At 49.1% G+C, this 15975-nt stretch overlaps 1 protein-coding gene across 1 annotated transcript in view; it reads right to left on the bottom strand.

Annotated features, from left to right (window-relative positions):
• Window positions 1-8274: 8274 nt before the first annotated feature.
• The window catches only part of BORCS5 (BLOC-1 related complex subunit 5), a 66936-nt gene continuing 59235 nt past the window's right edge, over window positions 8275-15975 (bottom strand). The window contains exon 3 of the mRNA XM_026044767.1: window positions 8275-9395. Within this exon, the coding sequence (XP_025900552.1) occupies window positions 9165-9395 (231 nt within the window). The 3' untranslated portion in view covers window positions 8275-9164. The remainder of the gene's footprint in view (window positions 9396-15975) is intronic.

Raw genomic sequence — 15975 nt, 5'->3', positions numbered from 1 at the left:
ATCTTGTTGTGTCCTGAGCATTACCTGTATGTTATGATGAAATAAAATCAGACGTGGTACCTGTTTATATAGAAGAGCTGAGGAAAGGAGCCTCTTTGCCTCTGGCTGTGGAGTATGTGTTACCTATCTGCAATGGGACCCACCGCCTGGGGGCCTGGTGAATCGTCCCTGTGGAGTGTTATCTTCTGCAGATGGGCCTGCTTCTGGGCAGCTTGCTGGCCTGCACTTTTTTGCATTAACATTTTACAATTTGTCTTACTACTGGACAGTTTCATAAGGTAACAGTCGTATTATTCCCAGGTGCATAAATAGGTTTGCAAGACAGCTGTGCAAGTATTTCAAATTGCTTACCTTACCTGAGGTGAAAGGTGTGTGCGTGTTGCCTCCCACACTTCTTAGTTCAATGAGATCATTCCAATAAGGTGCTGATGGTGCCTGGGTGGAGCACTTGGCGACCTCCTAATGCCCATCTGCCCATCGGTTACTCCTTCTGAAAACAGCTTTTAAAGGTTAGATCTTGGGATAGCAAAGTCTACAGGTTTGTGTAATGTCATCTTCAAAGCCAGCTGCAGCAGTGGAAGCCCTAGGGAATTTGAAAGCACTACCCTGCAGTGGGAAATGCATAACCTGCAGCTGCTGTCAGAGGCAGAACTGTCTGATACTGCACACACAACGAGCCTCCTTTCTACTGCCAAGCGGTACTAGCTATGAAATAAAAAGTTTGCAGCCATTGCACAGTAAAGCAAGAACCACGTAGCTAAACAGAGCTTATTATCGGCCCCCTCTCTCGCCACCTAATAACTGAGCTGCTCTAATTATTCTCTCACGTTCCCCTTTACTACTGCTTTTGTATGAAATCCTTGCTGTCTTAAAGCACCTAGTGCCACCCTAGGCTTAGCTTCTGCTCCTTCATCTGCTTTGCAGAACTCGTCCTGCTCTTTGCCGAGTGGCCCCTCGGTGGTCTCAGCACTGCCAGCAGGTAGCTCTGAGCAGAGACCAGCCAAATCACCTCCTGGCACAACTGGAGGGTGATGCGCGGTCACTGAAATTTGTCACGTGCTGCTCGTTGGCATTTCATTTCATTAAGTGGCATTGGTGGGAACTGCTCTCCATGCTCTTAAGGCCACACTCATAATTAGGTGCCTAAATGGGAGGGGACAGAGAAGAGGGTAACTCCTCCCAGCACATACTATGGTAGCTGATTTTTTGGTGAAAGTGGGAGTAATAGAGAAGAAAGGTGGAAATTATAGAGTTCTTAGTGACTGCACCCACAGCTGCTAGCTACTCCTTCCACTTTCAGGATTTACACTGTTGGTTACCAGTGAGTGGTGGTTTCAAAAGCCCAGAGCAGGGCCTGCTCCTTCTCCTGGGGACACAAGTTGTTTTTTTTTTTAAATAAATAATAATAATTTGTTTATAAGAACAAAGCTCACTTACCTTGATATTTTAATTAGATGGCTATACCTTGAGTAAAACCAGCTTACCCGGCATTTGTTCTTAAAGCAAAATTGCCATTTAAGATAGAAGTGGAGTTACTGAAGCACTGTTATGATACTATACTATCCAGAAGTATTCTTAGAAATATAAAAACACAGGTGGGAATTCTGCTAGAACTGTGTTCATAATATATCAACTTAGACCAACAACTGAGCGCTGTCCCTTTGAACTAAGCCCCTGGAGGACTGCATGGCCCTCAGGCCCAGATTGTTGCTCTAAAGCAAACCAAGCTGTTTCTGCAGCTCAGTCTGTGGTTATGCTGTGCTTTGGGAACGTGGATGAGAGGCGCTGTATAGAGGAACGCTAACTTTCTGCAGCACCACCTCCCCTGAAAGCTTCTGAGAAAGTGCTGCTTTTCTAGCATGTAAAATGCTGTAAACCAGCCTTTGAGCCTGCTACCCTGCTTCATATCACTCTGAATTGCAGGTTTCAACTGCAGTATGTAAGGATCAGCACAAACCTGCACTGCTGAACAAATTCAGTGTGTTGTGTTAAAGGGAATCATGACCATGGGCTATCATATCACTACAGAAAAAGGGCCCTTACACAGCAGCATCTCTTATCAAGAAGCTGAGGTGCATGGGTGGAAGCACCTTTCATCTCTTACCTTCCTGCTGCCAGGAGAACGGCAGCTTGCTGCACATAGGGTCATTTATTTTTCTCTGTGCCAGGAATTTTCTACATTGGTTGGAGTAACCTTTTACCTACAGGTAGCAGGTCACAGGATCACAGAATGGTTGAGGTTGGAAGGGACCTTGAGAGATCATCTAATTCAAACCTCCTGCTCAAGCAGGGACACGCAGAGTACAGGGCACAGGGTGCCATCCGGGGGGGTTTGGAAGACTTACAGAGAAGGAGACTCCACAACCTCCCCGGGCAGCCTGTTCAAGGGCTTTGCCACCCTCACAGGAAAGAAGCTCCTCCTCACATGGAGATACAATTTCCTGTGTTTTAATTTATTGCCCATTACTCCTTGTCCTGTCACTGGCTACCACTGAGAAAAGTTTTGCCCCAGCTTTTTACATTCATAGAATCATAGAGTCATAGAAGTGTTCATGTTGAAAGGGATGTCCAGATGTCATCTAATCCAACCCCCCTGCACACGCAGGGTCACCTAGAGCATGTGGCACAGGGCTGCATCCAAGCGGGTCTGGAAGATCTCCAGAGAAGGAGAGTCCACAACCTCTCTGGGCAGCCTGTGCCAGAGCTCTGTCACCCTCAATGTTAAGAAATTTCTCCCTAAGTTCCTGTGGAACTTCTGGTGCTTCAGTTTGTGGCCCTTTAGTTCTATCAGTAGCCACCACTGAAAAGAGGCCGGCCCCCTCCTCCTCACTCCCTCCCTTGAGGTATTTATACACGCTGATCAGGTCCCCCCTCAGCCTTCTCTTCTCCAGGCTGAACAGGCCCAGCTCTCTCAGCCTTTCCTCACAGGGCAGATGTTCCAGGCATCTGATCATCCTCGTAGCCCTGCGCTGGACTCTCTCCACCAGCTTCACATCCCTCTTGTACTGGAGAGCCCAGAACTGCCCCCAGTACTCCAGGTGGGGCCTCACCAGAGCTGAGGAGAGGGGCAGGATCACCACCCTTGACCTGCTGGCAACACTCCTCCTCATGCAGGCCAGGATCCCATTGGCCTTCTTGGCCATGAGGGCACACTGCTGCCTCATGGTCAGCTTGGTGTCAACCAGGACTCGAGGTCCCTCTCTGCGGGGCTGCTCTCCAGCAGGTCAGCCCCTAATCTGTACTGGTGCCTGGGGTTGTTCTTCCCCAGGTGCAGGTCCCTGCACTTGTCCTTACTGAACCTCATGAGGTTCCTCTCTGCCCAACTCTCCAGCCTGTCCAGGTCCCTCTGGATGGCAGCACAGCCCTCTGGAGTGTCAGCCACTCCACTCAGCTTGGGATCATCTGGAAACTTGCTCAGGGTGCCCTCTGTGCCCTTGTCCAGGTCACTGATGAACAGGCTGAACAGCACCGGGCCCAGCACTGACCCCTGGGGGACACCACTGGCCACAGGCCTCCAACTGGACTCAGCCCCATTTATCACAACTATTCTAGGATGTTTTCAAAGCCAAGTAACAGCCAGCTCTGCTTACAGCAGTTGACCTATTCTTGTTCTTTGGTTTCTTAAAAGAAAAAAGTTGCTAGTGTCTTGCCAAATACATACTTGAATATTAGACAAGGACTGCTACCCATTTCCTCCCCAGTAAACACAGGGAAGATTACAGCATGAACGGTATCTTTTTTATTGTTATTATTTTTCTTTATTGTTAGGAGTGAAGCCAAAACAAATGACAATAAATATTTCAAGTCACGTTTCCCTAAGCCAGGAGGGCACCTTAGCAAGGACCGCTGGCCCTGCATTCCGCAAGCGCTGGTGAGATGATCTGCTGCCTTGCCAAGAGGGAGAACACAGCGCTCACAAGCTGCTCTGCAAGCCACAGGGCAGCGAACGCCTGTCCACACCGAGCATCCCAAAACCGGGGCACCAAAGTCGTTTTGTTTATAGATGCAGGCTTGATGGCCCAGTACTAAAAACAGCTAGAATCCTCTCAAATCCATGCTGGCATGAGTACGTGCTCAAACTGGGCAGAATCGTGTTTTTACAGGAGCTATAACCATCCTCATTTGTTTCTAAGGTCTCATTGCTGTCCTGCAGTAGGACATACGTTCATTGTACCCTTTCATTGCCTTCATAGTTCTCCTATGCGGTCAGTAGTCATTCTCCAGCTGTTAAAAGACAAAGCTTTAAAAGGATAAAAGGGTTCCCATTCTTCCTCAATACTAGGCTCCTGACATGAAGAGCTGCCCACTGAGTGCCCCTCTCCCTCATGCCATAGCAGGACTACCGCTAGCTCAGGCACCCAGCCCTAGGTGCTCTGAAGAGACCCATTAACACCTTGAACCTTTCCTTGACTTTGGGGATCTGCAAGAACCCTCACTACCCAGTCAATTATTTTCTGCATTACCTAGAAGTAACCAGGCTGTCCAATACAAGCTCAGAGAGAAAGCCCCAAACGTGGCAGCTGAAAGCAAGCTAGCAAAAAGCAGGGAAGCACCAGGGGCCAGCAGAAGAGAAGGCCGAATCAGGCCAAAAGTGCAACCTGCTCCATCCAGCGGTGTGTGGAGGATGGGTGGGACAGCCAGCAGGGCCGGGGCCACGCGAGGCACCACCAGCAGCAGCACCTTGGCACCCAAGCTGCCCAGCGCCAGTTCCCTCTTGCGACCTGGCTAACAGTGCCCACCATGACGCGCTGATGTGGAGCAGGCCTCAGGCCTTAGCCCACTTTGACAGGGAGAGGGAGAGAAAAACGAAAAGAGGCTGTCACATTGTTAGAAAGAACAAGCCTTTTCCTGGCTGGTTTCTCCTTCTTGCAGGGCAGGGTTTGTTTGTTTGATTTTTTATTTCAGCTCTTTCCTACAGTTCACAGATTTTGCCGGCCAGGCCTTCTCTCTTCACCCTTGGCACGGCCAGGAGGTGAGAGGCAGAGCAAAGGGCCGCAGCCAGCTGAGCCCAAGGTTCACGCTGCTGCTAGCCGGGCCATCGGCATCCCAGCTCACATCATTTATTGTAAGCTGGACATCGGTGCCGACCAGAATTAGGACAGCATCCAAAAACAATCCCAAGATGTAGTAATTTCATGCTGGGACACACCTTTTTCTATAGTCACAAGAAAAGACAGGCCCAGAGGAACTGAGACAGGTCTTCCCAGAGCACAAAGACGGATTCACTATAGCTGTGCCCAAAGCAGGAAAGCTAAGACACACACTCTCTACACACATACACACTCTAAAAGCCACAATTAGGAGCTGACAGGGAGAAAACAAGCCATCCACCCTTAATATCTACAGAAATGACAGTAAGACGTGGTGTGCCGTGAATGAAGCAGGAGCAAGGTGTTCAGAGGAACTTGGAAAGCGGCATTACCAGCCATTCGCTGTTGGAGCTGTGGAGCAGATGGCACATGCAGCTGAAAGCAGGGCAAGGCTGCGAACAGGACAGGAACCCATAACGCAAGGAGCACCGACCCACAAGCCCTGTCCCAGTATGCAGGCAGCTCCCGCACCTCGGCACCAGGGACAAGTTGCAGCAGCACCTGGCGAAGCTGCAGGGATGCCAGCTGGCTGTAAAAACAGGGGAGGCAGGTTCATGCAGTGTGAAAACGCACAGTTTGAGTCCTTCTACTCAGAACCTTCCATGAGAGGAAAGTGTATTTTAAAATATTTAAATATAATGAATTCAAAATACATATATTCAAGAGAGTCCTTTTCGTCCCTGTCACCAGATCTTCACAGAAATTGAGCGGCAGTAAGGCTGGCACTTTAGCACCATGTCGAAACACTAAATTACAAAATAAAACAACAAAAAAATCAAGTCAAAAAAGGTGTGACCACCCAGCACAGGTGCAGCAGAGCCCTAGAGGCAGCACAAAGGAGAAGGGCACATAGTGAAACACAGTGAGCACCGGAGCAGCCTGGGCCACGGGGGAAGCAGAGCCTCCGGGACTCTGTTCCTCAGCCTTCCAAGCACATTTCCTACTAGGAAGCTTCTTCCACACTCCTCCTGAGCCGGCTTTATTTTCCATGTCACAAAGCAAAAACAGGGCAGAAGTCTTTCTATTCACTGCACCCTACCAGGGCGTTCTCTGTGCTTAGCAAGCTGTCCGGAGGGCTGATGGACAGTGTGTTCATGAGAGAGGGAGAAACCCGAGGCCTTCTCCAGCAGCACCTGCTTGGAAAGGAACCATCTCCCTCACTTCACAACATGCTAGGCTGCATGAAAGGGAGCTGAGCGAGAGCCTCACCTTGCGCATCGCCCGCAGCCACCAGGCGCCCGGGAGCTCGCGCCAGAGCAAGGCAAGTGCACGGCAGCCCAGCAAAGGAAACCGCCGCGCGGCCGCACGTGCGGGGAAGCGCTGTCCCCTCGGCAAGCGGGCCAGAGGCAGCAAAGCTCACAGCAAAGAACGAAATAAAACTGTAAACCATCACTTGAGAAAGGATGAGGACTAGAGGGTTCGTGATGTGACAGGACACAGAGATTTTGTACCACCTGTTGAGTTGAAGTAGGTGGCTGTGCACTTTGGAAGAGGCTGTCTTCAAGTTTCAACTCTGATATCTAGTTTAGCTCTTCAATTTTTTGACAGCTTAGCCTTGCTGTTCAGAAAGCTCCATGTAGGATGCCCAGAATCCAGAAGTTTAAAGGGTTTTTTTTCGCATTATCAGCCCAAAACTAGGTGTTTCATGATATGCAAGGGAGAACCTGATTTGCAGTCCTAGCTCCTGCCCGTTTCAGATAGATAGGGTAGTATTATTCCCTTGCACTCATTAGCACTGCAAGGAGCAATGCTTTGATCTGCTACTTAATAGTAGGAGGCCAAATGCCTTGGACTTTACAGGAGAGAGCATCTGCAACCTAAGGCATGCCTCAAGATCCAATATCAGGATCCTCCCACTAGGAAAAGCTTCCAGCACTGTGGGGCACGGGATAGCTATTATCACATTTGACAGAGATCGATGGCTGCGTGTTGCACGTTCTAAATTTCCAGACAGCACAAATCTGGAAGAGAAGGACAGAAATGCCTGTAGCAGCTATTTAAAGTCACCAAAAATTCTAGTGTGTCTGATGGCAAGGGGCAGAGGAGTGTTTCATGGTGGATAACAGGGTGCCTTACGGCATAGTCAAACAGATGCATTTTATCCCAGTAGGTTTTCATGAAAACTAGGTTTTCATGGTTTTTTAAGTCAAGTCTTACACAGCTTGAGAACTACTTACAAAAGGAGTGTAAAATACTGCAGCCCACATACATAAGCAAGGATGGAAATCTGATTTGCACATTGCTATGTCCTATACAACATAAGGATATGCATATATATGTGCAAACATAGTCACAACTCCAGGGTGGACAACAGTTGAGAACTAGGCCCATTCTGCTGCCCGTGCTAGAAGGTCTCCTGCTCTGGGCTTTACTGTGTCTGAAGTACTTGATTGTTCCTTCCCAGGAATCCTTCCAAAAGCTTCATTTCTAAGTGATTCATGTTCAGACTGCCCCAAAATCCTGGCACTGCTATGCTGCAAATACAAACCTAAAAGTAGGCTGCAGTTTGCATTATAAAACTTCAGTCATCTTGGCTACCCGACCTTCAGCAATGCAACACAACAGGGGCGCCTGTCAACACTACCAAAAACCTACCGCGCTGTCATTCCCAAGCGCTGGGAGACAACCTCTCACTGAGCAAACACAAGTCCTAAGAGGTATTCAAGGAAGTGATCTTTGGCAAATCATCTAGCCTTGCGCTGCCCTGGAAGACAGGTTTTCACCCAGGGTGACAGAGCCATCCTCCCACCAGGGCAGCATGGCCGTGGCAGCACCTGCCTCATAAAGGAAAGCTGCCATTGAGGCTCCTCATGTGAGCCCTTCAGTCCCTTCAGCCAGCAGCAGCAGCCTATGATTCATGACACAAATGTGAGCCTCTACTTGTGAGCCCAAGGCTCCTCAATTTTGGCTTCTTTCTGCCAGGGACAAGACCTGCCACACAATGGCAGCATAGGCTGATAATAGACTCATGTTGATAATAGGCTAATAGAAATAAAGTGTTTAACTTTATTTCTAGATCTGTAAGTATTTTACAATGGTGTGTAAAATACCCTCTGTTTTACATGGGAGAAACCGAGGCTCAGGGAGATACTGTGAATTGCCTGCAGCTGGCAGAGCAGTGGTGGACTTGGCACCGTAACAGCTTGCCAAGGCCCTGGCCTTGCAAGCGGGCTGCCTGCCCTCCTGCAGGGCCCTCCGCTTGTGATAATGCAACAACATCCTGCTGCTTTTGGAGCAATTTGCCCAGCACGAGGATTTCGGGCATCAAACATGGTGCTCGAGCAAACTCCCAGTATGACAGCAGCAAAGCCAACACACTGAGCCCAAAGGACTTCGAGTCTCCAACTCCAAGCATAGGGAGCTAAGGAAACAACTGCATCCCTCTGTAAAAAAAGGCAGTACTAAGCAAACTGAAGCATCCTGAAAGAGACACCTCAAGCCCACTTTGGGGAGGCAAAGTGAACAGGCAGTGCCAGTGACTGTGCGAACTGCTGCCAGGTGAGGGGCACCACTGCCCTCAGGGACGGGGCCATTTCCAGGCCAGGGGAGAGAGAAGCTCCAAGGCCTGCTTAACAGCAGCAGACATACATATTTGGAACAGTTATTCATTTACAGCCTCATAAATTAGTGAGCCCATAAAAACAGGAGCCTCGAGGAAGGGGATGCCAAAACCCCGCCATGCAAACCATGTTAATTATGATAATAGGCAGATTTTAATAAGCCAGTTCCTGGCTGTCACACTTCCACCCATAAAACATACATATTTCCAAGGCCAAGGGATCTCAGAAATATCTGCCAGCCGCCTAATTGCCTAAACCCCACCGGCACAGAAAGCACGCGAGAGGGCAAGTCACACCCATAGCCCCTCTGCGTTCTTCTAGTCAAAAGATCAGATGAAAGAACCCCTCGTCTGCAAAACCTGATCCAGTTTGAGGAATGAGACAACTGTTTCAGCACAGGCGGTGGCAACGGTGAAGGGGACAGCGGGGCAGGAGGAGGGAGACCCAAGAGCGGTCGCTTCCTCCTCCAAGCGTCGGCACGAGGGAGCTGCCCGTTCATGGCCGCACGGCGCGGCTAGGCCTTCAGCTCCCGCTCGGGCTTCATGCTGAAGGGCTCGAGCCGCTCGCTCTCGGGCAGCATGCTGTTCAGCCGCTCCATGAGGGGGACAGTCTGGTCGATGCCCATCTGGATGCGGCGCAGGATGGCAGACATCTCGTTGACCTTCTGGATCTGCTCTGCATACTTGGCATACCTCTTCTGGCGCTCCTGCATGAAGCTGTACAGAGTTTCCACAGAGAGATCCATCTGTTTAAAAACAACAAACAGAGTGAGCTGCATTAGGCCAACTGTTACCAGGAGCCTTTCAGCACAGTATCTTTCCTGCAAGTTTCCATGAAGCGTGATAGCAGCCCGCAGGAACCCCTCTGCTGGCCCGTGACCAGTTGGTCCTGAGCATGAAACGACATAATTCATAGCTATTGGACATGGAGGGTGTATGACCACCTAGCTCTACAGCCATACACTGAGTACTGACCTACAAATTCTTTCTTTACAGGATTTAATACCAACAAGCATTGCCAGAGATTTCCTAATAAACCATGAGAGTATCCACACCCAGTGAAATGGTGCCTTCTCCCTAAACATGTACATTTTCAGTGGAGATTGTTCACCTGAAAGCATTAAATTCCACCTTCCCTGCCAGGGTGAATTTCACTGGCTTAGCCAGGTTACATGGCAGCTAAGTTACCGGTGCTACTGCCTTCCTTGTCTGGGAAATGCCTGCCTTGAAAAACCACAATACTAGTGGCCCTAATTTCCCTGAATCCTAAAAATAAAAGTGTTATGAGTGACCCCAGGAGAAGCATTAAGTAAATCACTCATGCAATTAAACATGGTAAGTAACAAAACACAGACGCAGTCTTATTACAATTACAGGAACCACAGTTCCTGCCATTCCTGCTATTCCTGCCACAGAGCTATGAGGGCAACTTCTGTAATTCATAGCCTAACTTTCTGTTCTGCTGTATCTGTAAACTCCACGGATTCAGCTGATAGCTGTTAATACTGCATCCAAAACAAGCTCAGTCATTACTGCTTAAATTGCTCTGCACATTGGAAGACCCACCATAACCTTTCATTCTCAGCACTCTGTAACAGATTTATTCCAAAATCCCCCCAAAGAAAAAACATCTAAAACCCCATTACTACAATTGTGTTGGCTATTCCAGCCCTAGTGCAGGCACGTGTCTGACTCCAAGCACACAGTGCCCACGAAACAGATTCTCCTCATCCGAGGCAGGATGAGCACTGGGGACCAGCTCTGGCTTCAGCACTAGCGGTGACCCAGCACGTGCCCAGGGAAGTGGCAGTCATGGGAAGGGCAGAAACCACCGCATGTGGGGTAGTTTTAGCCCCCTACCTCTTGTTTTCGTCAGCATGTTTCCACATCTCTCCCACCACTCACCGCACCACAGGACGGAGGCTCACGATGAAGCAGCCCCTCATCAGAAAAGGAAAGTTCAGGTCCAACCAATATCACCAGTTGTAACTCCGGAGCAGAGTCAACCCATGTGGAGGGCTGGGGGAGGGTGACAGCACCCATCATCAGGGATTTAACACGGCAGACTGCGCTGACCAGAGGTAACTGTGCACTTCTACACACAGCCCACACCCACACGTGTAATTGTGGCCCAGTGCGCAGTGGCTGGGCTCTGTATGGATGAGGATTCCCTGGAAAAGGGATGAGATCCCACAAGAGGCTTGCCCCGGTGGGGGCTAAGAGTTTCCTTGTTATGGGGTGAACCCTGATGCTGCCGCCAGCAGGACAGGAACAACACCCGGAATGAAAGGGGGGAGTTCCTTTGGAGCTCCAGGGAAGGGGTAGATGAAGAAACAGTCACGAAGAAAACACTTTATTGAGAAGTGTATGTTCCGAAATGCATTAAAAACAAATACCCAAGTTTCTGCTAAACTGACATGAGCATTAGGAAGTGGGTTTTTTTTCCATCACCTCCATCAGAGGTGGATACAGTATCAATTAACCTCTTATTTCTTCTAGACTTTCTGTTCTTTCAGGCTTAAATCTTCCCTTTGGCCGCCGTGCTTTCCTGTGAATTCCTCCCTCTAGGCTTTCAGGCATGAAACAAAATAAAAACCATTGGAGCAGGAAACTCCAAATAGAGTGGAAACAATTTAAGCCTACATAGGGGTTTCTATTAAAAATCTAGCTTAATAATTCAGTAGTTTGGCACTAGCCCTGCAAACCAGAAGTGTGTGAAAGCAGACCACCATCAGGCCTGCACAGGATGAAAGTAAATTCAATCCAGTACCTAAAACATCCTACCTAACGAGAGGCAACAGCTGGCGGCCCTTCAAAAGTCAGTGTGCCTCACTGAGCACAACAGCACGCGACACAACCAGCAGAAGCTTACCCTGGTTTTAATGTGTTCCTCCACCAACAGGTTTCTTCACATGGCCTCTCACTTCCATGCAAGAGGCAAATCTGTTACCTACCAAGCTCTGAAATAACAACAACAACAAATCTCCACCCCCGTTCTGTCAGGGTCAGTCCTACCAATCTGTTGACTCTTGGGCTCCTTGCAAACACGTGTGAACATGAGCAGTGCTTACTGAGAAGAGGAACCCAGAGATGTTGACCTGCAAAGGGAGGAAGAAACACAGAGCGGCCTTCCAAGCTCTTGGCTACTTTTGGATGAATTCACAGTGGCTGTAAAAAAGCTGCCCCCCCCAAAAAAAAAAGGAAAAAGAGAAAGGCGGGAAATGCCCATTTCCAGTGAGTTCCCTATATGGAGTATTGAAGTTTGTCTGCCATGGAGGCCATGGCAACTGCACAGCTAGCAACCCTGGAAGCTGTGAGAAACACAGCTGAGTATCTGTGAGGAAAGGCCAATTTTTACTCAGATTGAATTTGCTCTTTTTAAAAGGGGAAAAAATAATAAAAAAAGAAAGACAGCTATGTGTTAAGATGGCCATGGCTACAAGCGCCAATGCCTCTTTGCAGCTTTCCTTGAAACAGGTCTAAACACGCACTTACCTCCTTCCTGCCTCCCCCCGGCAAAGTGAGTCCCCTCCAGCACCAATACTGGTGCTTTGGCCTCTCCAGTTTCCCCAACGCTCAGAACGGACCTTGAGCTGCAGGACTCAGAAGGGCCAACCATACACACCCACCACAGAGCCTAAAACCTGTCTTGCTGGAATCTATGATGGACAGGGAATGCACATAAGAATCTGCTTAATCCTGGTACTGTTTAACTCCCTACAGTGGCAATAAAAAACATCTGGAGGAATGGAGCTTACGCAAGAGCCGTTCGTTTGCACGCAGCCAAGGCAGCCCACGTTTTTTCAAGACGTCTCAAAAGGGCCAGACGGACGCGCCTGCCCTCTCGGAGCGGCTCCCACCACCTCCTGCCTCGAGGGGCTTTTCTACCACCCTAATACAACCTGCAGATGCCAGGGTCTGTTGGAGCTGCTGTTTCTGCTCTGCTCGCCTGGGGTTTCCCACTGAGCTAGGCCAGCACAGGCACGAGGGGCTCTCCAGTAGGCAGGCTGCCACTGCGTCCCCACAAGCTCTGATGGACGTGGGGCTGCTCTGCCACCAGCCCCTCCGTCAAGGCGTCACCACCGCAGCAGCCTGCTTGCCTCGGAGTTCAAGAATTCCTCTGTCAAAATTGGTGAAGTAACCAGTTCACGGGTAGAGAAGACAAATTGAGAGACTCAAAAGCCTGGAGCAGAAGCCTATTAAGAGTGAAAGAGACAAGAGCAAAACACACGAAGTTCCATCTCCATGTAAGGAAGAACTTCTTCCCTTGTGAGGGTGACAGAGCCCTGGCACAGGCTGCCCAGGGAGGCTGTGGAGTCTCCTTCTCTGGAGGTCTTCAAAACACGCCTGGATGCCGCCCTGTGCCCCGTGCTCTGGGTGTCCCTGCTGGAGCAGGGGGGTTGGACTAGATGATCTCTAGAGGCCCCTTCCGACCTCAGCCAACCTGTGATGCTGTGAAACCAGTAGAGTCAAGTACGCGGCTACTCTACCTGCATAATAGGCAAGATGGGAGCTCTTCCACAGGTCTTAGAGAAAGGGAAGTCTGTTCTTACAGAAGGAGTGAGAGCACTTATTGCACCTCCTGTTTTTTTTCCAAAGCAATTGGTCCCATCAAAGCACAGAACATGGAACTGGGCATCGTGAGAGTAGAAGACAACATTATTTCCCTTCTTGCAATCTATGAAACATTTTTCAACTTTCATTTCATGAACATAATCTATTAAGAAAATGGACAAACTTGAAACTCACCTTCCACCATAATATGTTTGTTCTTTCCTCTGTCCAGTGATATTCTGAAAAAGGACCCAAATCCTAAGCCCAGGACTCCCCTATACATCGACAGCAGTGAGACGGGAATTCATGACTTATCCTCACATTTTGAGCATGAAATGACACCTACCAGGCCCTCCTTCCTTCCCATGAAAGCAGACTCGCAATTACTTCCAGCTGCGGTGCAGCTTCGGCGGATGCTTCCCCACCGCAACGGCTCCGTGGGGCCCGTCCCCGCGGCACCAGCCACGTGCCACCCAGCAAGGCCCCGGAGGCTCTCGGCATCACACAGGCCCCTTGCAAGCAGCTGATAAAGCACAAAGGCGACCGAGGGCCCTTTCAGGCAATCGCACCCCACGCATTCTTGCATTTATTTTAGAATTCTTTTTCCCACACTGCCAAGCAGAATAAAGACATTAATGTAGCCCACCCAAGGCTGAGGTCAGCACTGGACACTGCCCAGCTCTTTTCGAGGCTGTGCTCAAAACAAACCCAATCTCTATACACACACAGACGCACACCTCCAACTTAGTGCAATTTTGCAGTACACCTGGCATGGACATGTTAGTGTCCTGAGCTCTGGGAAATAGAGGCCACATCTTTTCAGTTCAATGACTGAAAATGAAAACCACAGCCAGACGTATTTTCTTTAATTTCAGAATTAAAAGAGATGCGTGTGAACATGATCATAAATTCATCAAACTTGGAACCAAACGCATCGGCACTATTGACATCGGTAACAAACCAAAACAGAATCATAGAAAGATGCTCTGCCCACCCACCTTCTCCATTCCCTCTTTCAAAAATACCACTGAAGAAAAAAATGCTTTGTTTTTTTTTCCCCCATTCAGTAATTCAGCCTTCCAGAGCTCAGCTGGATGTCCGCTTTTTTACTGTGGCTCTGTCCTAATCATTTCCTCCCCTCCTCTATTGCTGTTGCTCAAACTCCACCGCAATTAGGGCATAATCCTCATTGCAGCAGCAATCCAGGCACAGGGACCTTTCCCTCTGCTGTGTCAGGTGTCCAGCTGGGTTCGGATGAGCTCCTTCCAGCAGCTGCAAAAAAGTCACATCTGGAAGCGCCAGGCAGGAACATGACTGCAAGGAATGTTAGTCACCATGTGTTGGTGTGAAAATACTTGACAATCAAAGCACTCAAAACGAAGACAGCTCCTCCTTCTGGAAACAAATGTGCTCAATGAATGGCGCTTTTTTTTTTTTTTAATTCCCTCCCCTCTCTTACTTTGATAACACCACGCAAAGTTGGCACATTAGATTGCGATGGCTTCCTGATGACGGGAACATCCTCTGTTTCCCACCTCTCCCATGCGCTGCTAAGTGACAAACTTACTGGATGGGCATCTTAGCTGGGGCAGGAACAGCAAGGAAAGCTAGGAGCCAGCCTGGGATCCCACATCCCACTCCTCAGTATCCGTCACGAGTGCAGCTCCTCTGCTCTGCTGCCTAGTAAACAATTCCCTTTGCCTCTAAGTTTTGCTGATCACATCCAAGACTTAACCCTGTATTAAAATACTCCCTTTTCTCCTTTGTCATTGCTCTAAACAGCAGCCAGGGCAATACCTAGCCTGGGCATTGCGCAGATCATGGTGCTGCATCACCCTGCAGAACGTGCACTAGTCATTTTAATGAATTTCAGTAACATCAACATCAACAGGGCAGGGCCTGGCCAGTACAGCCATACAGCTCTACTTCGAAAGACTTTTACAATCAAATTCACACATGGTCTCTTGAGCTACAGCAGATAGATACACAACAGCGTGTATGAGAATTCATAAGCAGGCTCAGCAGCCTGCTGAACCTGCTACTCCAAGTTTAATCTGTTTTGTGAAGGGGGCCTTGAGCTGCACAAAATAATTCAGAATTTAAAGAATCAGTAGGGCCATTCTTGAAATTAGCTATTCTACTGTTATGTAATCTTCTCCTCTATATTGCATTGCCAGCCAGGCTGTTTTTGTAGCTACCCTGCATCCCAACTCTGCAGTCCATCACGGCTCTGTTCAAGGATGCTCTGCTTGAGAGCTACCAGCATCCCTCTGCCAACTGGCAGCCCTCCAAACCCGCGTTAAGACTATCACCGTTACTAAAAAAAGGATCCTACATCTATGATCAAAACTGTACCTACCTCTCACCCAAACCCGCTCAACATACAGACCTCCAAGCATGTGAAGGGAGCAGCGCCCCACATCACAGGTGTGGAAGAAGAGGGCCAGCAGCAGTGGGGCTAGACTGCATGATCCCTAGAGCTCCCTTCCAACCTCAACCAGTCTGTGATTCTGTGAAATCATCTGGTGCTGCCGATGCTACAACCAGCTCTCCAGCTTGGGGAGACACCATGGTCCTGTCCTGCTGGACTTTTCTTACAAACCTGTCCCTTAACACCATGGAGAGTAACCACCCTTCCCTCTCGAGGCTCTCTTTTCAGCAGTTTATTCCTCTGTCAGATCAGCTTGTTGAATCAATCTTCAGCAGCAGTCACCAAAGTGCCATCAAGTGCTGCCGGTTCCTTGCTCACAGCTTCCTATGTCAATCACTCAC

The sequence above is a fragment of the Nothoprocta perdicaria genome, unplaced genomic scaffold (assembly GCF_003342845.1).
Source record: "Nothoprocta perdicaria isolate Ctin4 unplaced genomic scaffold, notPer1 scaffold_380, whole genome shotgun sequence".
In the NCBI taxonomy this organism is placed as follows: domain Eukaryota; kingdom Metazoa; phylum Chordata; class Aves; order Tinamiformes; family Tinamidae; genus Nothoprocta; species Nothoprocta perdicaria.
Note: the sequence above shows the minus strand (reverse complement) of the source record. Positions and strands in the feature narration are given on the sequence as shown.